General features: G+C 38.6%; 1 protein-coding gene across 4 annotated transcripts in view; it reads right to left on the bottom strand.

Annotated features, from left to right (window-relative positions):
- Positions 1-260: 260 nt before the first annotated feature.
- Positions 261-26,904, bottom strand: part of LOC5577802 (vacuolar protein sorting-associated protein 35) — a 38,579-nt gene continuing 11,935 nt past the window's right edge. For 2 of the 4 annotated variants that reach the window (XM_021840342.1, XM_021840340.1), the window contains exons 3-7: positions 18,848-19,650; positions 18,031-18,697; positions 1,196-1,410; positions 953-1,136; positions 261-895 (exon numbers count right to left, since the gene is read on the bottom strand). In XM_021840342.1, the coding sequence (XP_021696034.1) occupies positions 734-895; positions 953-1,136; positions 1,196-1,410; positions 18,031-18,697; positions 18,848-19,650 (2,031 nt within the window). In that variant the 3' untranslated portion in view covers positions 261-733. The remainder of the gene's footprint in view (positions 896-952; positions 1,137-1,195; positions 1,411-18,030; positions 18,698-18,847; positions 19,651-26,904) is intronic. The other 2 variants (XM_021840343.1, XM_021840341.1) reach the window with 1 other exon arrangement.

Raw genomic sequence — 26,904 nt, 5'->3', positions numbered from 1 at the left:
GTTCCCTCCAGTCAACAGATAATTCGTCTTAGACGTATTTACCTACAACCAAACCTTCTTCTTCACGTTTAGTCCTAAAAGTTCAAATCGCTACAACTGCGACTACATTTATGGGGATTGCAAACATTCTGGGTTCTTGCAATATTGACAATGGCTGTTGCAATACTCGATGCAGTGATTCCATACTTATGACGGGTAGTGTAAGCCTAGTTTCCTTGAGAATAGGAATGATTTCTTTCAAATTAAAACTACTACATCGATTAATTAATACACTGTGTTTATAATCTGCATTCAATTTCATGCATTGTTTTCGATAATTACACAATCATTACAATCAATATATGCAATATAGGACCTAATAATATTCGATACCAAAGACATAATCCTCTAAAAGTTTAACCATAATCAATGCTCAACTGTTTTGAGTTCCAATTAACTTTGATTTCCTAGAAGTCTTAGCAAGTTAGTGTTGTTGTAGTAGCTCTCCTTGTCTTGTATCTCAGATTTCATTACACTTTTTTTATATGCATAACGGTAGTGTGACTTTGTCTCCGACTGTCTTTGTCAGTTAAATAATCAACATACAATACCTAAACAGTATTTTCCGCCCATTTTTGTTCGTTTTGATCCCGCAAAATAAATGCCCCGGAAAATCTAAATTGATTCGCGTTCCACTTGGCCGCAATAAAATGAGAACTTGGAAAACGAAAACTGACTCACCGTTGACGTTGCCTTAGTTCAGCGTAATGCCGGCAAACGAAACTTCCAGCCCGCTATCGTTGGACTCCATTCGACTCCGGATGTGAACCAGCGTGTTTTGGTAGTGCATCTCGATCTGTTTGGTTTCCTCCGTCGGTTCCAGATTCGGTAGTTCCTCGTTGATTTTGGCAATCAACTGCAATGCATGGTTGTCAGACAAAAATGTGAAGAAGAGAAAATGGAAAGATCTCACCTGATTCAGCATGGAAATCGTAATCTGAGCATTCCCTCGTTGATAGTAGAACAGATAATGATTCAACAGCTCGACGTAAAGCTGCACCTGGACGCCAACATCCAAGCACTGGGAGGCAATCTTGGCTGCCTTCTTGAGGCATTCGAGGGTACGCTTCTCGTCTCTAAGCTCTTGGCCGTTTTGTCTGAAAAAGAAACAAATTGTTAACATCTAATAATTTCATTACAGATAACTTATGCTTACTTTCCACTCCAGAACAGACTGGCACAGGTCACCACCGCCCGGCACTGATCCGGTTTCTTCAACAGTTTTGATGCAGCCAGGGCACAATTCGTTCGCAGTGGCTCGGCATTCTCTTCCGAGAAGCACGTCATCTGTTCTACGGTAGACACGATCAACGTGATGGCGGCAAACTGTGACTTGGAGTCGGAAATCTCGTCCTCGTACAGTGAAAAGGCCTACAAACGAATAATTTGTCATTAACCTTCTGTCTGTGGGTCAACAAAATTATAGTGTTTGTATTCTGGTGTCATTTTGACCCCCAAATTCAAGATCACTTTTTTAATTCCTTTATTAGTATCATTTCTATCATTACATTAATTTCTTATATCTAAGTGTTATGTGTAAGACAATTTAATTTGGTAAAACTAAATAAAGCTTTTATTAACATTTTGTTAACAACATATTACATTTCATTTACCGTAGCAGTTGGGTTTTTTTTTCATATGAGTTGATTTGACCTGCTTATAAGAGAAAAAAAAGCTTTCAATCAACTTAACCCAAATAGGGAAAGTGTACCAGTTATGGTCATACAAACATTTTCAAAATTTGAAGACATTAAAGTAATCACGTATGGCGAAATAGGGAACCACTATGTCCATAACTGGTACACCTACCCTATATACAGTATTAGGCAATCGTGACAATAGAAGATTGAAACGATTTTTGTCTAAAATTAATAATTATTTTATTTGACATTTGTTCCAGCGTTTCAACATTAGATATTCTACGTAGGGGTAGTTGGGGCGGTTTGGCCAATGAGGTGGAATGAGCACCCCTTGAAAACTGCATAAATTCTTAAAATTTTAACTGAAATAACATGCAACCCCAAAGCTGATGCGGAAATGAAGCAATAGGCATGTTATAAGTCAGTGTTCAAAACTCAAAGAAAAATAAATAAATGATGTTCGAAAAAACTGCCCATATTTCCCTGAATGGCTCTTTTAAAAATCATCATTTCAGAATGATGATGTTTGACTGTTAGAATGTTCTTAGAAAAATATATTTTCTTGCATGGAGTGTTTATAAATACAGTTAACTCTCCCTTACTCGATATTGAAGGGACCATCGAGTTAGGGAGGTATCGAGTTACAGAACACAAAACCAGTGCAACTGCGATCTAAGGGACCATCGAGTTAGCCATGAAAACCAACTTTTACTATGGTTCTCTAACTCTAATATCGACATACAGAATATCGAGTAAGGGAGAGTTAACTGTACTAGTAACTTTCAAGTGTAGTAACAACATAATTGAATTTTTAGCTTATATGAGAATATTTTGCAATCAAAAATGGGGTGCTCATATCACCCCATCAGTAAAAAATCGACTCGAAAAATGACAAATTTTGAAATATCAATCATTCATCCGTAAACTTTATAAGACAAAGGAAATCATGCGGATCTAGTGTATTCATCTAAAATTGTTGGAAATCATGCAAACATTCGAAAAATTCGTAATATGTTCATCACTTTTATCGACTTTTTCTTTGGCCAAACTGCCCCACTTTTCCCTAACTCATGAGTACTAAACCTGGAAGGTATGCAGAGCATACAGCAAGGCTGTACATTTGTTTATATCAAAATCTTGCTCTTAAGACAAAGTATTGATTTTCTGGTAATAAGTGGATGCAGACATTTTATATATTTGTTTCATTTGGCTTGAATGCCTTGAATGTGATGTTTGAAAGTTATTTTTTTTATCTAGTACACTCAAAATAATCCAAACGTCATTGTTACGTGAAAACACGTAGCTCTTACGTTAATCATAGGTAGCCCAGAATGAACGCATGAACTTTTGAACTTCGTCCATTCTACCGTCGCTAAACGTAAGAGCTACGTGGATTTTCCGGTAGCCTTTACGAAGCGTTTCAATAGGACCTAGATGGTTTTGCATTAAATTTAACTGTAATAAAAACCAATCTTATTTCTAATAGGCTTTGGAAGAAAACTAATTCCCAATTGGGAAATGTAAACAAACTTGAAAGATTGTGATATTTTTATTGTCAATCTGAGCATTTTGAATCCTGTTTCCCCAATTTTGTGAGTTTGGTCTGTCTTGTTGTAGCCTTCGCGTGCTATAATTGATAGAGGTTATAAATCACGTATAAAATATGAAGTAATGCAGGGATTCTTTGGTGTTCAAAGCATATTTACCTTGAAATCAATCTTACACAGTGTTTAAAGCAGCAGCAGCTTCTGAAGTTCTTCAAAAATCAAGCGGGCGCCATCTTGGGATTTGAGCTCAACACCGAATGTACGTACACTATGCAAATGTCAAAATGAACTCAGGCACCTACGTGAATTCCATGTAAGCGCGATAGGTAACCTCAGTAAACATTACCGAGTCACTATTTGGTGGTTATGAATGGTTTAGTGATCTTTATCTTAGTCAGGTGAAGTGGAGGTAAAATGAATTTGGAATGATCTACGTGATTTTTCACGTAGCAATGACGTTTGGATTTTTATGAGTGTATGAGTCCTAGAATATTAGAGGTAATTGGGGCAACATGAACCATTCAAGGAAAACGTCAAGGAATGCATGTAAAAAATACAATTACTGTCGTTCAAATGCAAGTGACTAGTACTACAGAATGTTTGCTTTCATGTAGCGTCGATAGTAAAAGCAAATTTTTCCGCGTGTTCACCAACCATATGGAACACAATAATCCACCGAACCTATTTCAATTATTTCAATTTTACTTTTTTGAATTATATCGTATTTCCTGTAATTTCATTTACGAACAAATTTAACTCCATCCACGAATTACTCAGTGTGCTATGCTGAGTTTGAATTATAAATAGTAGGCTTTGACTCTCAATGAAACGAAAGGGCAGAATAAATTGTGACTCTGGAAGTGTAAGACGTGTTTGGTGAAATTGTATGTTAATGTGAATAATCCGAAACATAAGTTAGTACAGAATCATTACTTTTCATTAATTCTGTATTTGGAATACCACATCTGGCGACGAGCTTGTGAAACGTACCCTCTGCATTTAGTAGGTAAGAAAAAATAAATAAAAATAAAATACTTACAACAAACATCCACGTGTGTCTTTTGCAAGGTGAGCGCACGTGGGGCAGGCAAAAGCCGTTGCAAAACGCAAAAAAAAGTGACCATATCCGCTGCCGTAGAGCAGGGACAGGCAACAGCCGCTGTATTTAGCAGAAACCGATCATTTCCGCTGCCATAGAGCAGGGTCAGGCACCGAGCCGCTTCGAGAAAACAAGGCGTGTAGCCGCTGCGTTTGGGCAGAAAAAAGGCGAGAAGCCGCTACCGGGAGTAGAAATAGGCATTAGCCGCTACAAATTTGCAGAAATTATAAAACGGTAAAAAAAAACGAACCCTAGGGCTTGTTGTACAGTCGCTATGGTAACGAGGTCAAATTGAAAATTTCAAATATTTTTAGCTAACGTTCCAGCGCCTACTGTTCGCGCAAGATGGAAAATTGGAACATCAATCAAATTAAATTCAATCACCTTCCAGACACGCAAATTCGAAAGGAATGGTTGCGTTGGAAGAGAAATTTCGAAGTAATCATTGCAGCAAGTGAAGAGAAAAATGCAACCAAATTGAAGAATATACTACTAGCGAAGGGTGGGCTGGAACTACAGGACTTGTTTTACTCGATTGATGGCGCGGACGTGGAAGAAGATGCTGAAAAGGAGATTGACCCATTCAAAACGGCTATTGGTAAATTGGATGAACATTTTACACCAAAACAACACGATTCGTATGAAAGGAGCGAATTTTGTAAAATGGTTCCAGCAATAACATCTGATGGAACACGTGAGCCTTTGACGAAGTTTTTAATGAGGTGCAACGAACAAGCGAAGAAATGTGACTTCGGTAAAACAGAAGCGGAAAGTCGGGAGTTGCGCGTAATCGATAAAATCATCTACCACGCTCCGGTTGAATTGAGGGAAAAACTACTACATGAGGAAACACTCACACTCGCACAAGTATCCCGAATGGTGAATTCTTTCGAATCAATTAAACAGCAAGTTCAAGCAATTGCTGGCAACGGTATTAGCGAGGCACCGGTATCTCAACCATCAGATCAGGACAAGGTTAACCGCATATTTGGAAGTGGTAAACCAACAAGTGGTGCTTGTTACCGATGTGGACAAAAAACCCATTACGGAAACGACCAGCAATGCCCAGCTCGGAATAAGCAATGCGAAAAATGTCGTAAGTTTGGTCATTTTGCTCGAGTATGCCGCTCGATGCCGAAACGTAAGGTATGATGATCATATTCCATACTCCGCTCGTAAGAAGGCAAAAACCGATAATGTGCGAGCGATAAAGTGTTCAGAAAACGAAAACAGCCCAAGCTTCATTTGCAACATTGGAGACAGCGACGAATTTCTATGGGTTGACGTCGGGGGTGTTCTGATCAAAATGTTGATTGATTCTGGCACCAATCAGAATATTATCGATGATTGTACCTGGCGAAACATGCTTATCCAAGGGGTCAGAAGTTGGAAACCAATCCATGTGCCGAACGTGGTTCTACGAACATACGGCCGAAATGCGACGCCTTTGGATGTAGCACATGTTCTTGAGACGACATTTACGATTGGGAATGGAAATAACCAGCGACAGGAAACAGCTATTTTCTATGTCATCGATGGAGGTTCCCAGCCATTACTGGGAAAAGATACAGCAAAGCGTGTTGGGGTATTAAAAATTGGTTTCCAGGAGCCGAACATGTCAGTGAACGCCATTGTCCCGGCTGGAAAAAGACCTTTTCCAAAGATGAGGAACGTACAGCTGAGTATTCCGATCAATAAAAATGTTACTCCAATAGCCCAACGAGTCAGACGTCCGCCAATTGCGCTTCTCAGCCGGATTGAAGAGAAGCTGAATCAATTACTGATGGCGGATATCATCGAACCTGTATCGGGAGCAGCACCATGGGTTTCGCCATTGGTAACCATTGTCAAGGACAACGGTGATCTTCGTCTGTGTGTGGATATGCGACGTGCGAATCAGGCTATCTTAAGAGAACATCATATGATGCCGACATTTGAAAGCTTCCTCCCACGTTTGAAGTCCGCCAAATACTTCAGTCGTCTGGACATCAAAGATGCATTTCATCAGGTAAGACAGTAGCCTGAAAATATAATTTTTTATTAAATTGTCTATTTTTTCTAAACATGCATTATCGAAATATAGATTGAATTAGATGAATCAAGTCGGTATATTACGACCTTTATTTGCCATAAAGGTCTGCATAGATACAAAAGGCTGATGTTTGGCCTTTCTTGTGCTCCAGAAATGTTTCAAAAAACAATGGAACAAATCTTAGCCGGATGTGAAAACGTTATTAATTATATCGACGACATTTTCATCTTCGGAGAAACCGAGGAAGAACATAATACTGCTTTGGCTAAAGTTCTCTCTGTGCTGAAAGAAAACAATATCATGTTGAATCAGTTATGCCAGCAAGAGTTTAACTACTACTGAAAAACGTTATTGGCAAACTGAGAAAGAGGCACTAGCATTGGTATGGGCAGTCGAAAAATTCTCTGAATATTTGATTGGTAGAGAGTTTGAATTGGAAACTGACCATAAACCACTTGAAGTGATTTTCAGCCCATCATCAACACCCTGTGTCAGAATCGAACGCTGGGTCTTGCGATTACAATCGTTTAGATTTACAGTAAAATATCTTAAAGGAAGCGGAAACATAGCAGATTCTTTGTCCAGATTAGTTTGTTCGGACAACGCAAATGATTTCGAGAAGGATAATCATTTCATGGTTTTGGCGATACAAGAATCTGCGGCAGTAGACATTTGTGAAATCGAGAAAGGATCGCGTGATGATCCAGAAATTGCTGCCGTGAAAGAGTGCCTTCGAGGAGGGCAATGGAAAAATCCTCTGACAAAACCGTATGAACCTTTTCAAAATGAATTAGGATTTATCGGTGACACCATGATCCGGGGCAACAAATTAGTGGTTCCAAAGAAACTACGCGAACGAATGCTGCAACTTGCACACGAAGATCATCCAGGAGAATCCGTGATGAAGCGAAGACTGCGAGATAGGACGTGGTGGCCTTCTATGGATCGAGAAACGAAGGAGCATTGTACATCATGCGAAGGTTGTCAATTGGTAAGTTTTCCAAGTCGACCAGAGCCAATGAATAGAAGAGAGCTGCCTACCAAGCCGTGGATTGATGTTGCCATTGATTTTATGGGTCCTCTTCCTTCTGGTGAGTACCTACTAGTAGTTATAGATTACTTTAGTAGATACAAGGAAGTTGAAATAATGAATCGCATAACTGCCTCTGAAACTGTTGAGCGACTTGGCAAGATTTTTACACGTCTCGGTTATCCTAGAACCATTACACTTGACAATGCCAAGCAGTTTATTGGCAAAGAATTCGAGAATTATTGTAAGATCCATGGAATTACTCTTAACCATACTGCCCCGTACTGGCCGCAGGAAAATGGTTTAGTTGAACGACAAAACCGGTCGCTATTGAAACGATTGCAAATCAGTCACGGCCTTGGCAGAGATTGGAAAAGGGATCTGAAAGATTATCTAATAATGTACTACACAACACCACACTCCACAACGGGGAAAACACCAACAGAATTGTGTTACGGAAGAACAATCAGATCCAAATTACCAGCAATCCAGGACATAGAATCAATTCCACCTGCATCCGACTTCCGTGACCAAGATTTTTTGAGCAAACAGAAAGGAAAAGAACGTGAAGATATTCGACATCATGCGAAACATTCCGATATTGACGAAGGGGATACGGTACTGATGAAGAACCTTATGCCTAAAAACAAACTTTCAACAGTTTTCAACAAAACAAAGTATACAGTAGTGGATCGTTCAGATCCCAGAGCAACCGTTGAAGATACAGATACCGGAGCGATGTATGAAAGAAACGTCGCGCATTTTAAAAAGATCAATGATGATACTAGAGTTGCGACAGAACAGCGTTGCGATGAAACTATGGTCGATGATAGATCTATCAATGAAGAGGACAACTTTGCTGGATTTCCTATTGAGGATGAAGAAGTGGCAAACCATGGTTTCATTGATGATGGCGAACGTCAACGCAGAGGACGGAAAGTTCCTGAGAAATACAAAGATTTTGTAATGTTAATAGTTTAATAATTCGTATAAAAAGGGAGATGTGCTATGCTGAGTTTGAATTATAAATAGTAGGCTTTGACTCTCAATGAAACGAAAGGGCAGAATAAATTGTGACTCTGGAAGTGTAAGACGTGTTTGGTGAAATTGTATGTTAATGTGAATAATCCGAAACATAAGTTAGTACAGAATCATTACTTTTCATTGATTCTGTATTTGGAATACCACACTCAGTAATATCAGAAGTGCTAATGGATTGGTGTAATTGATCAGAATTTTCAATATAATTCCATTGAAATCTTAAAGTTCAATCTATCCAAATTCATTTCCTTCAGTTTCTTTCTTTTCGACGTTTTGTCCGTTCGACGTTTTGCCCCTTCGACGTTTTATCCTTTCGACATTTTGGATTTCGACTTTTTGTCTTTGGACGTTTTGTCACCCAAACTGCGAGTGGGATTTTCAAACCGAATTTGGTCCAAAGCAACATTGCGGCTACTTGAACGTCAATATTGTCAATTTTACCATACGGCCAAGGCTGGGTTGTAGGATCACTTCAGGTGAAGCAGAAAACAAACAAGGATGAAGCTCAAACTAGGCATACGACTGCTCAAACTTCATGAAATAACCTCAGCATTGCTGTAAGAACATGCTTACTGCCTGTTTTGACACTTTGGCAAGAACACTAGACAATGGCCGGGTAAAAAGAGGTGCGTGGTTACTCAAACTTAATGAAATCATCAAAGTTCTGCTATGCTCAATTGCCAAATACACAAATTATGAGAATTTGTACTCCATCCCTCAATAAAAGGGACTCAAGTTTGTTGGATATGCAAAATTAAACTTATTGAAAAAATTGAGACTAGTAGACGCCGCACGCGATTTCAATTAAAACAAGAATTTTTAAGTGGTTAAACTTGTTTGAACGATAATGCTTAAAAAATGAAGCTCTAAGAATTTTATTGAACTGTCAGAAAAACATACAATTTCATGATTCAAATCAGACTTTAACCCAGTTTTTGTACAAAGATCTCTAATACATTATATCTACTTCTACATGTCTTGCAAACGATTTTTTTTAAATTAAAATAAGATTTAGGACAATGGATATAATAAGATAGGAGGACAATGTGGGACATAATTTAGAATCTCCAGTCAACTTTTTGAATTGTATTCAGGTTCCATAACAACTGTGCGAAATTTCAGCTCGATCGGCGAAACTATATTTACGCGCCAGCCGTTCAAAGTTTGTATGAGATTTACTATGGGAAAACTTACTTATGCAAAGAAAAAATCGCCCATTGACCTCTATAAAAATTCTAAACACAGATCTCGATAGGTATTTCTATGACCAGTATTTTCATAGTGGGCGAAGCGCTACCTCTGGCGATTTTTCTTTGCAAAATAAGTTTTCCCATACAAACTTTGAACGGCTGGCGCGTAAATATAGTTTCACCGATCGAGCTAAAATTTTGCACAGTTGTTATGGGACCTAAATTCAATTCAAAAAGTGGACTGGAGTGAGAATCTTAATTTTTTATATAATCGTGTCCCAGGCTAAGGACTATGCCGCCTCGTATGGTGTAAAATCACACACAAAATAATGTTTTTCAAAATGTTCACAAGAAAATCCTAAGGAACCTGTTTTACAAATTACAACTGTGGTACGAAAAGAAATATTTCAAACTACAAATAAACCTTATGGAACGATCAAATTGTATTGTATTTCTGTGCTTTCCAAGAGGTTGCTTAGGTGGACCATACTGCTCTTATCGACCCTACCTAGTTTTGTACGAATATCCCTTCGCACTCGCAGAACGTAAACCAGACACGATTAACCATTATTCCATCGCTCGCTCCACGGGAACATTGAACAGAATCAACACACTACCCAACAAATGGTTCTTTGCATAACTTTGCCATTGGCATCTCTGAGAAACATCCCTGAAGGTCTTCACTCTCTATCTTATCAAGTAACTAGAAATTGTTCTTTCTAACTTGTCAAAATTTAGTAGCTAGAATATAGAGCTGATTGAAAATGAAAGTTAGGTATAAATAACAATATACATTCATTATGTCCAGCATAGCCTTGATCACGAGATTGAACAAGACAAAAATGTTCAATTTTATCTGCTCATCAGAGCCACGTTGCGGCATAGTTTTGTATGTCCTAAATCTGTTGAAGATCGCACAATTATCGATCATCAGGATCTCGAGATTCAATGCCACCATTAATGTACCTGTATTCGTGGTCTACCCCGTATGGCACAACGCCATTTGGCATAATTTAAAAAAGAAGCAACTGCAGTTGCACAATAATGTCCAGGACCAAAACATTTCATGTACCTTCTTTTTTATAACCGCAATGTCATATCTTAGCTGCTGGCCACATGTTTGTTAAAAATACGCCATGATGTCCGGACAATATGACCCCGTCAGTTATGTACAATCCAGTTACACAACCAAAAGAGCTTTAAAGGATATTGTTTTCTTGGCAAAGGCAGATTAGTAGTTTGTCATACCAAAAACTGACATAAGAATGTACGACCGCGAGCAGTTTTCCGCTTGATACACTCAAAATAATCCAAACGTCATAGCTACGTGAAAAATCACGTAGATTCGTAGAAATGAATTTTTCTTGACTTCACCTGACTAAGGTAATAATCACCGAATCATAGATAGACATTAAGGCCGCACGGGACGTCATTATAATCATCCTATCCATTTGAAGAAGCAGATCTCAAGTACCACTCAATATAGGGATGTGAAAAATTTATCACTATATTCTATATATGTGGTGCACAATCGATTAAATTTTCAGCTTCATCGGTTCACTGAAACTCGAGATTTGCTTCGGCAAAGTTTTGATGATAATTGTTAGAGTGAGACAAAAGATAGGGAAAATAACACGGTCTCCCGTGTCCCCTTAAATGTAGCTTCTCATCAGTTATCAGCCAGACTTCGCACACATCGGACGCGCTTCGTAATTTCTCACGCTTTTGTTCGCACTTCGTGGAAAATGTCCGGCGCGCGGCAAAATACATTAATTGTAGATTTCAGTGTTCTCCCGGTTCGCCCTGAAGTGTCCAAGGTTCATTATTTTTTGGAGAATGAACTAAAACTCCAATATGCAGATATCAAGAGCATACAGTTGCATCATTCACGTAACTGTGTGCTGATTGAAATGCGGTCAAAAGAAATCGTCGCACGCTACCAATTGGAGCACAATTGGAAGCGAACGATGCTCTGTAATAACGCGAAGTTTCGTATCCCGGTCTACGTGGATTGTGAGGCAGTGACGGTCCGGGTGCATGATCTTCCTCCGTCGATGAGTCACGTCACAATCGCCGACCATATGTTGAAGTATGGAGAGGTGATTTCCATACGCAACGAAAAATGGAAACATTATTTCCCCGGAATATCCAACGGAGTGCGGGTGCTTAGAATGAACCTACTGCGGCCAATACCATCGTTCATTACCATTGACAATGAGGAAACAATGGTATCTTACAATGAACAGCCAAAATCATGCCGGCTATGTACCCAACCGTACCATCCTGGCAACAAGTGTCCGGAGCGAAGCACTACTCCTGCTGCTGAAATTCCACCAACATCGATAACATCAAAATCTTCCGACGGGTTGTTTACTCCGGATGATTTCCCGCCGATAACGAATGATCGGCAAAAAACACCATTTCCCGTCCACGCAAACGAAACAACAGAAGAGGAAACGAATCCAGCAAAACAACAAAGCAACAACGACGACGACGACTGGACCGACGATAATGATGCTTCAAACTCATCCACAGAACACAATAGGGCTACACACAAGCGACGGCGATCGAGGCGAGATAACAAAGACAGAACGAAAAAAGCATGTGCTGATCAGTGTTCCCCAAACACGGATCATGAGGATCAACTCATCATCAGATGAAAATGAAAAGTTTAATTTTGGGTAAATTTTGTTCTTGTCGCTGATAATCTAATATTGAAGAAAATTGTATTGTTTTAAGATAACAATTGCATCGCATCTACCAACATGGATCGAAATTGGACTGACAAGCGGCTTTGGTAGTCTGGAGTTAGAAGAGGATGTTTTCCTCGCCGAAAGTAAAACGTTTGTAAATCATCCATCTATGCGTTTTTATTATTGATTTACTTCATTTGTCATATTCTTTCATTGATACAGGAAGGACACCTATAAACATCTGGCAGAAGAATCCATTCTCGAAATTCCCGAAATTCGCACCCAACTATCAATTTCTATAGCAGTGACATGAAAACTCAGTGTTCCGTGACGAAAATGTTTGATCTCTTTCGATCAGCTAATAAAAGTTGCATATTATTCACTTTAGTTCCATATCTTTTTATTGCAAAATTCTGCATCTTCAGAAAACAGTGCAAAGCTCAGCAGATTGCATCTATACCGATTTCAGTTGAATTGTACTGGAAGTTTTATTTAGCTTCCATCAATTCCCTTGGTAAATCATACGAAAATTTCACGTAGCTCTTACGCGGCTCTCCGATAGAATGAGACTAGTTCATGGGTTTATCGGTTCATTCTGTGTCACCTATGATTCCCGTAACAGCTACGTGAAAAGTGCGATGGAAAAAAAACCACGTATGTTTCCACGTAACAATGACGTTTGGATTATTTTGAGTGTAGGAGAAATTCGTTGTATTCCAATGGTTTTCAGAATTATACCAAACGGCCATTATGTCAAAAGGCAACTATACCAAATTACCGTTATACCAAACGACATTATGCCAAACGGCTATTATGCCAAACAGCATTAAGCCAAACGAGGTAAACTCGTACTCATTAGGTGATGCTTAATATTTCAATGTGTTGTGTTTTTTAGCTAAGTGTAAAGCAATACTTTTTCAAGCGAGTTCGTAATTTCTCCGTACTTGTGACAAGTAGTCTACATTTTGAATTAATAAAAAGTTTCACAATAATTTACAAACTGTGCAAGTTTAGAAACTCGAGGAAACGGATCAAGGTTTGATAAAAAATAAAACAGTTCACTACACGGTAAAAAATTAGCACACTCAATTGAACAGAAAGTTGTATTGACTCAATTCAAAACACCAATCATCATGTTTTAAAGAGTTCTAACTTTTGATTACCTCTACTGTCTCTTGAACTACACGGTGTCTCTGTTAGAAAACATTAATATAAAAAAATCAGTATCGATGAAACACCCACCAAATGAAAGCTTAGGCTTTCCCCTTTCATTTGAGAGCGGTTTGAAAATGTTCTATCGGGGGGTCCTGAACATTTTTTTTTTATTTTAGTAAGAGATACGTACCATAGGTGATCTTCTTCCACCAATAGTATGATACAATGAATCGCTTGTACCATATGATGACAACTCAATCATACCGTAGAAGGCCATGACAAATATTTCTGGACAAACATTTGAAAAGGGCTGGAGAGGTCTTGAGCCTTTTTTCAGAAACGTTGCTGTTGAGCCCTTTTTAGCTCGCCCTCACGGAGAAAATGAAGTACTCAAAAGTGAGTTCATTCCACTCAATTCCGGGGGTTCGTGCGTTAACCTAATTTTGGGTTGACGGGGTAGAAGTTGTTTTCATTTGCAGCCGTGCGAAAAAATACATACTGGCTAAGTTCTTTTCACTCAACCGGCAGATCAAATAACTCAACTTCCAGTACTGTGCCACTTACTCAAATTTGAGGTAACGCACTAAGGTTCGGTTTTTGGGTTGTTTTGCTCTTCTCTCTCTGACAACAATAGAAGGAGCGAATGAAATGGGGAGAGAAAAATAACTCAAAAGTAAGTTAAAAAATACTCAAATATGGGTTTTCCGTTTTCTCCGTGCTTGCAAACTAACACCACTATCAGAAAGATTAGTGTTGCACTGAGAACAGCGTTGCGGTTGAAAATACTATATCAGAGGGTTAAATTAAATACACAACGCCACTTGATTTGTGCAGACTAAATTCGCATTTATTTAGAATATTTTGTGCATTCAATTTTACCATGGCACCATTTGTATAGTAAAAATGACTATATCATGGTTAAAAACTTGCAGCAGACCAGAATCGAACCGAGGATCTGGCGATTGCCAAGCGCGAACGCTAGCCGCTCGGCTATCGACGCGGTTGGATTGAGAGGGAACAAAACGCAAATAAAAAGCGTTCATGATAGCTCAATCGTGGTTGGGATAGTAAATTTAAAAACACGTTCATGGTTCTCATTACTGCAACGCTTGTTTCAGTGTGCTCTTCCTGATAGTAATATGGGTAAGCGTGATCGAGTTGAATTGGGGCTCAACAGCGTCTTACAAAGACATTGTTTACCTATGTCGATGTGCCCTTTTTAAATGTTTGTTCAGATTTCCATAAAACAAGCTTGTTTTTGTTTTGGCAGTGTTGCTGTTCAGTTGATTATAAATTCAGTAAATAGTAAAATTGTACATCTTTAATTAAAATTTATTCATTTATACAAAACTAAAATGGTTGTAAATAGTATTTAAAATTTTGAATGAAAAAATGTTTAGAGATTTGAAAGATTTCCAATAAAAAACCATTATTTAGATTCAGTTGTATGCTACCGTCTTAAAATTCAAATATATTTCCATAAGATATTGCTTTTTACGATTAGTAATAACCAAAGCGTTTGAAAACATTTACTCATGGATCATTACATTACCAATGGTTTCACAGATTGCAAAAACAACTAAATTGGCATCAATGGTAGAGAAATCGGCGCTGCGTTATAACGCTTCATTGCTTAAGTTGTCGCGTTCTAAGGTGGTATAGCGAAAAATTGGTGCTTGTGTCGCGTGATAAGTTTATAAATTCATTGTTTTGGGTCAACATTTTGGTTTACTGATCAGAGGTATGCCTGTTAATAATTACAATAAATATATCCCAATTTTACACCTAATAATAAATATATATATATATATATATTCACACTACACTCTGTCAGGAGACCTGAAACATGAAACCGAAAAGCCATGAAGACAATCGTTCGAAGATTTGCGTATTGTGTTTAAAGAATTTGTGTCTGCAACCGTTATCAGCAATAGTGGTTGATATTATTGAACAGCAAATTCTTCACGACATCAGGATTACAGCCTGGTATTGTCCTACAAAAATATGTCGAGCTTGCACGATTATTCGTACAGTAACAGTTCAAACTTTTGAATATAGCACTGTATAAATATAAATACAATTTAAAACCTACCACTCGAAGCATGTAATGATGTGAGAACAACAATCTCACCAAAACTAAAGGGAAAACGTGGTAGACACAGTAATGCAAAGAGTAAGTGCCAATTGAATTGGTTGGTTGTCTAATCTACACGGTTTACCACTCAACTTATTCAACATCTGTGCAACCCAAAAATCCCATTTGTTCGCTGATGACTTGTTTTGGATTAAAAAAAAATTGATTTGAGCACCAGATGAGCGTTGTAGTTGAGCAGCTGTCTAAGGCGTTTGGATGTTGCAATCGCCCCAAACATCGCTTTCAAAATCAGCAGACCTAACCAATCAGTTCAGGGGTTTTTAGTGGTAACACATTTCCACTTTGATTTGAATGATAATGCAGAAACTGCAATAACGTAAATATAAATAAATGCGTTCAGCGGCCTTCCTTAGCAGAGTGGTTAGAGTCCGCGGCTACAAAGCAAAGCCATGCTGAAGGTGTCTGGGTTCGATTCCCTGTCGGTCCAGGATCTTTTCGTAAAGGAAAGTTCCTTGACTTCCCTGGGCATAGAGTATCATCGTACCTGCCACACGAGATACGAATGCGAAAATGGCAACATTGGCAAAGAAAGCTCTCAGTTAATAACTGTGGAAGTGCTCATAAGAACACTAAGCTGAGAAACAGGCTCTGTCCCAGTGAGGACGTTAATGCCAAGAAGAAGAACGTTCAGGGGCTAGTTGATTATGTGATTACGTCCAAAAAGGAGGGTTGGCCTGGGCAGTTCGATCTGCAAGCGATGGAGAAGGGTCCTTTAATCATTTACTCTGTCGATTATCGAGCATAATTCCGACGTCATCGGGACTCAAGGCCGATGTAAGGATACTGGCGTAAAAATACTGTTGCTGTTTGCTGTTGCTTTTGGCGTTCCAGAAAAATATGGCAATATTGAGAAAATGTGGAAGACACTAATGCTTTTGAATAATTTTAGGTGCTCCATTGCTGGAGATTTGAAAATCGTCAATCTGTTTTTCGTAATAATGGGAGTAGTTCAACATTTCCTTGCCCAAACTGCACCACACAAAAAGATTTATCCAATTTAGCTGGTCATCCACGAATACTTTGTCACATACGCGTCCGCGAAATGGAAAAGTCTCGGCTCGGACCATTAACTGGCGGAGCAGTTCTTCAATTGTATTTACTATCCACTGCTCCAAATTGATCCAAATAATGTCGAGAAATGGGTAAGCATCAGCAGTTTGATTGTGTGATTCATAAAGATGACCTTAAAATAATTCTTTTATCACAGGTGAGGATCATCAGTTGCCAACGCCACAACAAAAGTGGATTCACCAGATGAAACTGTCAGAAGCTTTTGAAAAATCGGCATGATTTGGAAGTGTAATGTGATCTAAGTTTGCTAGCAATTGTAATTTATCGTACTGTTCTGTAAATTCTCTCTTTTAAATGAAAAAATGTATTTCAGGCGCTTGATCATTCTGATCAGGTACATAAAAGTTGTTTTCAAACGAGTCTGGATGATGATTTTGCAGAAAAGTTGAGAACTTTTCAAAAACGTGGATTGCTTACCAAATAGCTCGAAGTTCCATATTTCCGCTATCATATCCCGGAGTTTTGTGAAATCACAGGAAGTGGTTTGAGCAAATACGGGAAACAAGCCAGTGAAACCGTGCATTTCGATTTTCAAGTTGCTTGGAATCATGTTAAGGTTCCGGAGAACTCCGAAGCATATGATCGACAGCTTCTTTGAGCTGTAGTAATGTACAATAGTGAGCATTTTTAAGCCGTACTATCCGTATTTACTTTATCGATATGTCGTGTGTATAATTGGTTTAAATAGAATGGTATAATGCTAAACCTAAATCCTTTTTATTAATTGGTTAACTATTCGTAGTACAATTTCTCATGGCTACCTAGATAAGCATGAAAGAAAATGACTGTGTAAACCATAATTAAGAAATCAGTACTGCAAAAACGGCATTGTACTGTTTAGAAAAAAATGTTCAGTACCCCCCGATAGAACATTTCCAAACAGGTCTCAAATGAAAGGGGAAAGCCTAAGCTTTCATTTGGTGGATGTTTTAGCGATACTGATTTTTTTATATTAATGTTGTTCTACCAGAGACACCGTGACTAGACTCTGAAGTGAAAAATCGTTGATTTTGCACATCCTGCTTCTTGTATGAAAAGCAAGTTCGTTGTAGTCAATGAGATCAATTCAACACCTTCTAACAAATAAACGTTGGTGTCTTGCACCCCGAAGATTGACGATTCAAGCCTGGGTCGGGCGGGAACGTTTATTTTTGTTTCAAATCAAAACATGCAACGTTAAACTCTGGAGCTGTTTTTTTATACTGTCAAGATCAAACAGTAGTGCAAATCCAAGTGCAAAACTATTCATATAATCGTTCTCATTTTTACTATGTAAAAATGTACCCCTAATGACACACAAACATACCTAAGCAAATGTAAACATTCCCATCAAATTACCTGAGTCATGAAATCGTACGCCACCGTTTCGTGGTTGGAATAGGCGATCTGTCCGATGCATAGCGCCCCCTGCAAATACAACCGCAGCGCCAACTCCGGAAGTTCCGACTTTGCCAGAACAGCTATCGTGCTGTGACAGAACTGCAGAATCTTCTGGCACTTTTTGTCCCACATTTCGTCCTCGGCGGCAATCGATTTGTACTTGTAAGCCAACTGGTAGGCTTGGAACACCAGCGGCGGCAGAACGTACCGTATCCGCTGTTGGCCACCTAGCCCAAAATGCTTTCGAGATGCGGTCAGGATTTTGTATTGCGTATCGGGATCTTCGGAACGAAGCAGGTGCACAAATCGACCGACGATTCCTTGCTCCTCGGCAAAGTCTTCTACGTCCACTTTATCGCCGGGTTGATCGTCCTGGTCGCGGATTAGAGGAGAGATCATTCCCAAAATGCTATCTACATGTTCCGCCGTTGGAATGAGAGTTTCGTTCTCCAGGATGTTCATAACTATGTAAAGGGATAGTGCCTTCCGAGAGGTGTAGTCGAATTTCTCCAACAGGGGAGTGAAGTACTGCAGCTGTAAGATCGTCAGAATGTTGTTGTAGAAGTCCACGCAGAGACGAAGCAAACGAGACAATTCCTGGTTCACCGAGAGGGAGTGCGAAATGCTAGAAGTAATATTTCGGTTAGCAACTGATTCTATCGAGATTATTTTGGCGTCACATGTGTGATTGACGTAGCTTCTTCGAAATTATAACAAACTAAAAACTCTACCAAGTCTACGTCAATCATCTTCATCTGACGCCACCGAGAATTACCAATACTTGGTCATGTTCAGCCGATCTAGGATCTGTGCTGTGGTCTCCAGCACCTTATCGACGTAATCAACTCGATCGGGATAGACCTTCTGGGCAAGGCTGACCAACGCCACTTGCAAAGAGACCGTATCCTCCAGGGGCATATCTGTCCTCAACTGTACGATGTATGCAATTTGTGTGCTGAAAACCTCGAACAATTGAACATCCGCAGGAATAGCAGATACAACTTCCGTTCCAGATGCGGTCTTGGTGATATTTTCATTTCTTTGATTGTACAGAGCCAGCCGATCGATCAACGAAATTATAATGTTTTTTACGTTTACTCCAGGCTGGAGCTGAGCACACGACTTCAAGAACGGATCCAACTCCTGCAGGTGGAATTCATCTGGGAAAACTTGGATGATGCACTCCATCAAATACTCCTGAGCGATGGCATCACGACAGCTGACCACTTGCTCGAGAATTCCAGGCAGGATCAACCGTTGATAGATCTCCAACGTTGCCGACTCCAGCTGCGACAACCGCACCAAGTTTGTACCGACCAGAATCTTCAGCTCCTCACGCTCCTTTTCCCGGCGAGCTCTCTCGCTGGAATGCCCTTGGTGCTGGATTCGAACCCACAGCTTGTTCATTTCGGCAAAGTTCGTGAGCACGAAATCAATCGCGTCGATAACGGTTCCCTCGTGCTCATCTCCGTTGCTCAAAACATCCGGCAGGATGTTTCTGGTGCACTGTAATAGATAGTTCCGAAGAAACAGCCCACGCAGCGGATGCTGAACGCCACGACACATCTCCACCAGATCCTGTTGAGAGATAAAGTGTTGTAGAGCAATAAATACCGGATCTATCTTATTTGGCATATTGCCATTTGATAGGCAGTCGTTTGGTTTAATTGTCATTTTAATTTAATAAAGTTTCTTCCGCGAAGCAAAGTGCTGTCGATAAACTGCCCGCGGTCGTTCATTCCATTGTCAGATAATGAAAGACCATAGGTACTACTAATCGACAACTGCCCAACGTTCACCCCTTTGCGTTTTCGTTCACGAGTAAATATTTAGCAGTTAGATTCTACTTAAGAAACGAAAAATGTTTCAAAACTGTTTGTTCGGCAAAATTTTAAGAGACATTGGACATGAATCGATTTTACACATTCTTTGGACAGGTTTACACAGAGTTTTGTGTTCTCACAAAAACTAGATTGACTTTTTCTAAAATTTTGGATAGGTTTCTCACAGAAAAGACAAAATGCTTGGCAAGGTTATCATATTTATTTTATAGTTGGATTTCTGAGTCATACAACTGTAATGGGAAAAACTGATGGAAATTTGTGAAGACGAAAAGAAGACGTCAGGACAACGCTAGGGCAGTGTCTGCATATTTCAATATACAGTCAACAAAGCCGACCCTCAGTAGGATCCGTCATCGTAGATTTTTTGCCTTGGTGTTAATTTAGCTTTGACAATATATACACGATAAAATCAATATTATAAAATTCATTTGCATTTGTTTATATCCAATGCTCAATGTTAATGCCTCTAGGTGAAATTGAATATTGAAAAGACAGCAGTGAGTGACACTGAATGGTGCGTGTGTTACACCTAGTCTCTTTCTCATCGTATTCAAAGTCAGATTGGCTTCGTGCTAGCGGAGTTTGTTTTTGTTCGTTTTCGCACTGTTCAGGAATGCGTGGTGGGAATCTACGGTGGTCCTTCCTGGGTTATTTCGGTGATCCTGAAGATCCAAAGTACTCATTCAAATATAATTTAACTATAAGAGTCACTGGTATTCAAAATCATGAAGAATGAATCGTCACATGCCTAGTTTAGGAACAAAAACTGAAATGTCCCACAACACGGGTATCGCCGGTGGACATTCCTGGGTTATTTTGGTGATCCCGAAGAGCCAAAGTGGTCAGTCAACTATAATTGAACTAGAAGAGCCACAGGGATTCAAAATCATGGAGATTAAGAAATTACATGCTTAGTTTTGGTGCAGTCTTCAAAGATCATCCTTCTGCTCCAGCATTCAAACAAGCATGCTTTGAATAAATCCCGGGTTCGTTTTGAATCCTGATTTATCAATCTCAGTGAGCGTAATTTTGCTAGGGATTCAATAATTGTTTTTCTGTACGGGAGATGTTTGTTTCAATTCTGTATGGAATTCTAACAGCTAAATTTGGTCCAGCTTTTTGCGAACGATGATGGCCGCCACATATACACGGAGAAATCAGACTACCCAAAAAATAAGTTCTTTTTACTCAAATTTGGGTAAACTGCATTTAGTTTTTTACCTACGGTTGGGATGTTTTGCCTCTCTCGCAACAGCAATGTTGTCAAAAACAGAGAGAGATGCACCGACCCTGCGTCGAAGTTCAATAGAATAAGCCAAATTTGGGTTCTTTCGAGTTTACCTAACATTAAGTTGTTCTAACCCATCACGGAGACTTCGAAAGTTAACGCTGGGTAGATTTTTTTTTGCACTGAGTTGTTTGTTTTGCCGCTGAGGGACTCCACCTAGACTGGCCCTAAAACAAAAAAGTTGTAAAACTCAAAGGGGCACTTCCTAGATTGTGCCTTAGGGTAAGAAAAAAGGTCTCTCAAAATTTCAACTCATTTGGTTGCGCCACCAGCTGGCACATTCAATTCAAAGTTTGTATAGGATTTTAGTTTCAAATATATTGAAAAATGACTCTTTGTCACGTTTTGTTCTGTACACTAATTGATTGTGTTCCATTGGGCCCAGAATGACAAATACACTAGTTGATACCCTAATGAACATAATTGCTGTAGGTTGTATCTGGATTTAAGCTCATTTTCATTACCCTTTCAATTGTTGAAAGTTAGGCTTAGATCAGAACTCCTGTACAGTCACATATATGCATGCGCCTTGCGCAGCAGCTCGCCCAGCGTCATAGGTGGCTATGATGCGCCTAGTGGTAACCATTATGCTATGTTGAAGAAATACAGAGCTGTATTGCAGATCCATTTCAGATTACCAAAACACCAAGTTTATCAATTTCAATCATGATACAACCTTCTACAACAGGGTTTCTCAACCAGTGGTTCGCGGACCCCTAGGGGGCCGTGACGAGCTCCCAGGGGGTCCGCAAAAACATTGAGAAAGTATCGTTTCTCTTGATCAATGAATAAATGTTGGGGATCTGTTCCTAATATAATCAGTTGATAATCAGTTGTAAATTGTAATATGTTTAAGCCGCAACATTTTTTGATTCTTTCAACTATGATAATACTGGGGAATTTCCTTCAATGTCATTCTATCGCTTTAAAATAGCAAGCCAGAATATTTACTTAACGCGGATCAATTCTAATTCACTTCAATGTGATCTGGAAAATAAGTTTAATTCTTGGCAGATTTTGACAGATTTATGGCAAAATCCTCCAAAAATTTCTCAGAACTTCGGCGGTTATTAGAAGAATTGAACAAAGCAAGATTTTTCACCACTTTTACAAAAAAAACATTTGCGGAAGCCTTGTGAATCTACCATTAAGTTTTGAAGTGAAATTTTTGATCGATAGGGGGACACGGGGCAGTATGAACACCCTAAGGAATTTGCCTATTTTGACTGTAAAAACATGAATATTATAATGTTTTTATGTGCAGTCTGCTTTTTAAAGTTCTTGAGCATTTGTTAAACATGGATACATAATCAGGAAAAAATATTTTGTTTTCAAAAAAAGGTTTAAAAAAAGCTTATATTTGGTAGTCGCCATCAAGCTAGCGGGGCAAAGTGGACACCCCCATGGGGCAGTATAGACACCTCAATGTTTATAGGAAAATTGTCCTGCGATCGTTCTCAAAACCTCGGAAAATGAATTCAGGAAACCATAGTGACAGATCACTGTGCCACTGAAAATATGATTGAAATCAATTTACGACATTTTTCGTAGAGATGTTTTCAATATTGCCTCCAGGTTAGTTTTAATCAAGAATTGACGATTTTCAACCGATTTGTGGTTCCACTTCATAATTATTGCATTGAATGCTAAATATTTTTTGATAATTTTGTGTTTGAAGTTATATTTCTTCCTCTTTGAAGTGCCAGCTCTACTTTGCCACCCGGTGTCCATATTGCCCCAACAGTATAAGAAATTTCCATATAAGTTTTTCAATGTCTTAAAGTACCAGAAAAAAATCTACTATATTTTTGAATATAGCATAAATAATTGAAGATTCAATCAAGAGCTACATTATCGTTCAACTTGCAGTCATTTGCTTCTGAAACCTTATTTAGTGAGGTGTGAATGTTATAATTTTCGAACCAAATAAAATCATGCTCAATTTTTCAATTTAAAATCAATGTTTTGAACATTTTTTCTGAAATTGTAGTGGATAGTTTACTCTTCCGATAGGCAACTGAAATATTGTTTGCATTGAAAGTGTAATGCAGTGTAGTGCATAGGCGAATATATGCAAAGATACAGGGGGTGTTCATTCTGCCCCGGGTGTCCATACTGCCCCCGGTACCCCTATTTGTCGCAGTAATTTTAGGTAGATTTCTGTTCTGTTCAGATCGACAAAGCTTTCGAAGACTTCCTGGCAAACATTTTTCACAATTTCTCCCCACAGCAGAGAACCGGTTTCATTCAGCTTCAAAACATTCATATGAAAAGATTGAAAAAAATATCTATGAAATTTTAGATTTTCTTGATAAATGCAATCAAACAGATGTTTTGAAGCTTTAAATAGTTATGTGAATATTATACTATATTCGTATCTAATTTATAAATGAACAAAATAAAAGTTTAATAAATTAATTAAAAATCGATGCTTTAACTACTTGGAGTACATTGTTCTGCCATTTAATAACAAGATATAAAGTCAGCCGTTTTAGTTTAATTAATATTTTCTGTTGAGGGTTTATTTCTATAAGTGAATAAAATATGCTCTTTTTGGCAAATATTGCATTAAAACAAGATATTTGTTCCGTGAATTATGCATTCAATGTTTCAGGAGATCTCCACCCAATCAACACATTGATTCGTTTTAATATATCAATACTTTTGATGGAATAGCCTGAATATTAATGAGGACAACAGATTCGAGTGTTATCAAAATTGCCCTATCATTCAATATTCTTAATAACTCGGTTGTTTGAAGAATTTTTATTATTTAACTTTTTCATTATAGTTTGTATAAGATTATTTCAGTATAGAAACGATAATGGAGTTCAACTGAAATGATAATAGAGATGAATAATTTGTATAATAATCGCTCAAATTTTCTGAACATTCCAAATATTATAAGTGTAATCTTTTATCATTTTCATTGAAATCTATTTCCTAGCAACAAATAATTAAAAAATCAATCCTCTTATATAAAGAAATTTCTGTTCAATATATTATAAAATATATTGCACCCTAACTCGACAGTAACGAGCTTTATCAAGCTAATCAAACTTTTTCATATTTTCTATAGTAAACTTGTTTTTTCATGGCAACAACAGCAAAAGTTTTATAATTTTGCCTATATTAAACTGGAAACCAAAATTATGTAACTTAAACAGGACAATGTTTATTTAAAAATGTTTTCCAACTTATTTTTGAGCGCTACTGTATATCAAACAGTTAGATTAGATTATCCTTACATTTCAGTCAGTAATTTATATCAAACTTTGTGTTGAACTTATGAATAGAAATTTTTTGTTACAATTCAGCCACTAAGGAAAACAAATTCAAAAAATATTAGGGGGGGGGGTCGTTACAGTTTGTTTCTACTCTAATTGCAAAGTTTCGGTCGAGAAAAATTTACCATCTCAAAGTGAATCGTTGTTGTCTCAGGTTGTTTTTTACTCTATTCTAAAACCGGACACAACTGCGATTCACTGCAGAGTTTCAGTGAATGATGAAGGTGCCCGAATGGTTTATTCTACTTGCCCTGCTCTTTGTCATACTCTTGAAAAAATGCTAGTAGCCAGAAATCTACATTCCTGGCTGAATTATTAGTGGACTCCTCCAAAGGACCATAGCACAATTATTGCATTTGGTTGATGTCCAGAACATGCATCTTTAGGGGTCCGCGAGACGTTTGTAAAACTTCAAATGGGGTCGTAACACCGAAAAGGTTGAGAACCACTGTTCTACAATATTGTTCGCTATAGTATCAAGTAGTGTTTTTGACATTCTGGGTTCAATAGATCGCGATAAACAATTTTCCTGAATCAAACTGTAGATGATGTACTGTTTCCCATATGTTTGAGCTAGGAATCCCACATTAACTTTTTTTTTGTGTGGTATTCAGTTGGAGCTGCCTGACAGCTTAACTTGTCAAGGCTGAACCCTCGGTCTGGCTTTTGCCAAGTTTCCCCTCTACCAGGACCAATACTCAGACGGACTAGGCAATGGCGCCCACATGAACACTGTTTTTTATTAGTACCCATATTCCCTTGCTTCTGAGAAAAGGAAGCATTATGAAAATCAGCAGCTCCATTATTTACGTAAGATTAGAGTCTTAAATGTCAAGTGTCGTCAAGTCTTAACAAAATTAGGCTGTTTAGTAGTAGTTCTAGTTAATTTCATTTTTGTTGTTAAAAGTATTTATTGGTCATTACGTTCATATATCCTTAAAGAAAAAAGTCGCTTTCCTTGTCTGTTCAACAATTTTTCGAAACTAGCAAGTGTACCCTAATGATCGATCTCAGCGTCTTAGTTTCCATAGTCATTTTTATAGTGAATATTGAAGAGTAAAGTTACCTTAGGCTTCTATTACAGTCTCCTACAAGATTCACTTTTCGGTGGCAAATGCAATGCTTCACAACGCCTACTTTCTATTTGTAAATTTTGCGAAAATGAAGCTGGAATTAGATTATTTATACCGCTGTTACAAAAGAGGTATTTCTTATTATGGCAATGTAAAAACCATATTAAAATAAGATTGTCGCCACTTATTTCTACTCAGTGAATCTACTAGTCATTTTCCTAAGAGTTCCTATGTATTCCCTACGTCGTATATGATAACGATGTATCTAGCTAGCTAATAGTAAGAGTGGCTACGGATCATTCTGGTTAGCAAAAGGCAAACTGAACGTCACCAATAGTATTAATGTCCACTTCGAATAGATTAATTATTTGAAATGGGCATCAATTCTATCAATGACGCAGAATGTCCGTTGGATCACATCCGAGATATTATTGCGTCTATGCCATATGAATTATGACGCGGCTTTAAGCAAAAAGTGCCAAAATGTGATACCACCACTACAGGTTACGCCTTTGGTTTCCATCATATGGGCTAATGGATTATGCCCTCCCATCGCGGCAAGGTCGCATAACCAAACGAAGGGACTAGGAATCCCACATTAACTTCAATTCAAATGCGCCAGCTCATGTAACGACCAAATGAGCTGTAATTTTCAGGAAGTCTTCCTCTAACCCTAAGGAATAATTCTGGGGGGTGCCCCGTAGAATTATACAACTTTATTTTTGTCCTATACTGAGCTGGGCCAGTCTACTCCACACGCTTCGTACAGTCGTCGATCAAGGTTCGCAGTTCCACTGACAACTCATTGGCCATGAATCACCATCGGAAGGTTTTCGTAGCGTTCGACCAGAATTCTCCATGCACCGTCGTAGTTGTTATCGTTGAGGTTCTGCTCATCGATTGCCTCTTTCGCTTCTCCGATCAACACCTTATCCAAGGAATGGAGTTTCGTCGCCGGGGAATCCTGGGTGCACCGGTCGACAATATCACAAAATCTGGGCTTGAACTTGTGCCAGTGCTCGTATTTGCCGTCGAATGTCAGCAATCTTGTTTGCTGCAACAACAACGATGGTGGCATTCTATACGGCACGACATTTTCCGGCACGCCACTGGCTCCAGAACGTTCTCCGATGGCCACAGCATTACCTTGAAACTTCACAGCCAACTGTAAGTGTTTGGTTTGTCAGTTGATAGTGTTAAGGTGATTTTGTATTTTGTTTGTCCGTTGAAATATATGACAGGAAATGTTTGTAATAGTTATGTAGGTTTTTCCCAGTAGCACTAGGCATACAACTAGGGCAAATGTATGTCAGTTAACCATAACCATGCAGGCTACCACC

Source organism: Aedes aegypti, chromosome 2, assembly GCF_002204515.2.
Source record: "Aedes aegypti strain LVP_AGWG chromosome 2, AaegL5.0 Primary Assembly, whole genome shotgun sequence".
In the NCBI taxonomy this organism is placed as follows: Eukaryota; Metazoa; Arthropoda; class Insecta; order Diptera; family Culicidae; genus Aedes; species Aedes aegypti.
The sequence above is the reverse complement of the archived record's forward strand: the minus strand, read 5'-3'. Positions and strand labels throughout refer to the sequence as shown.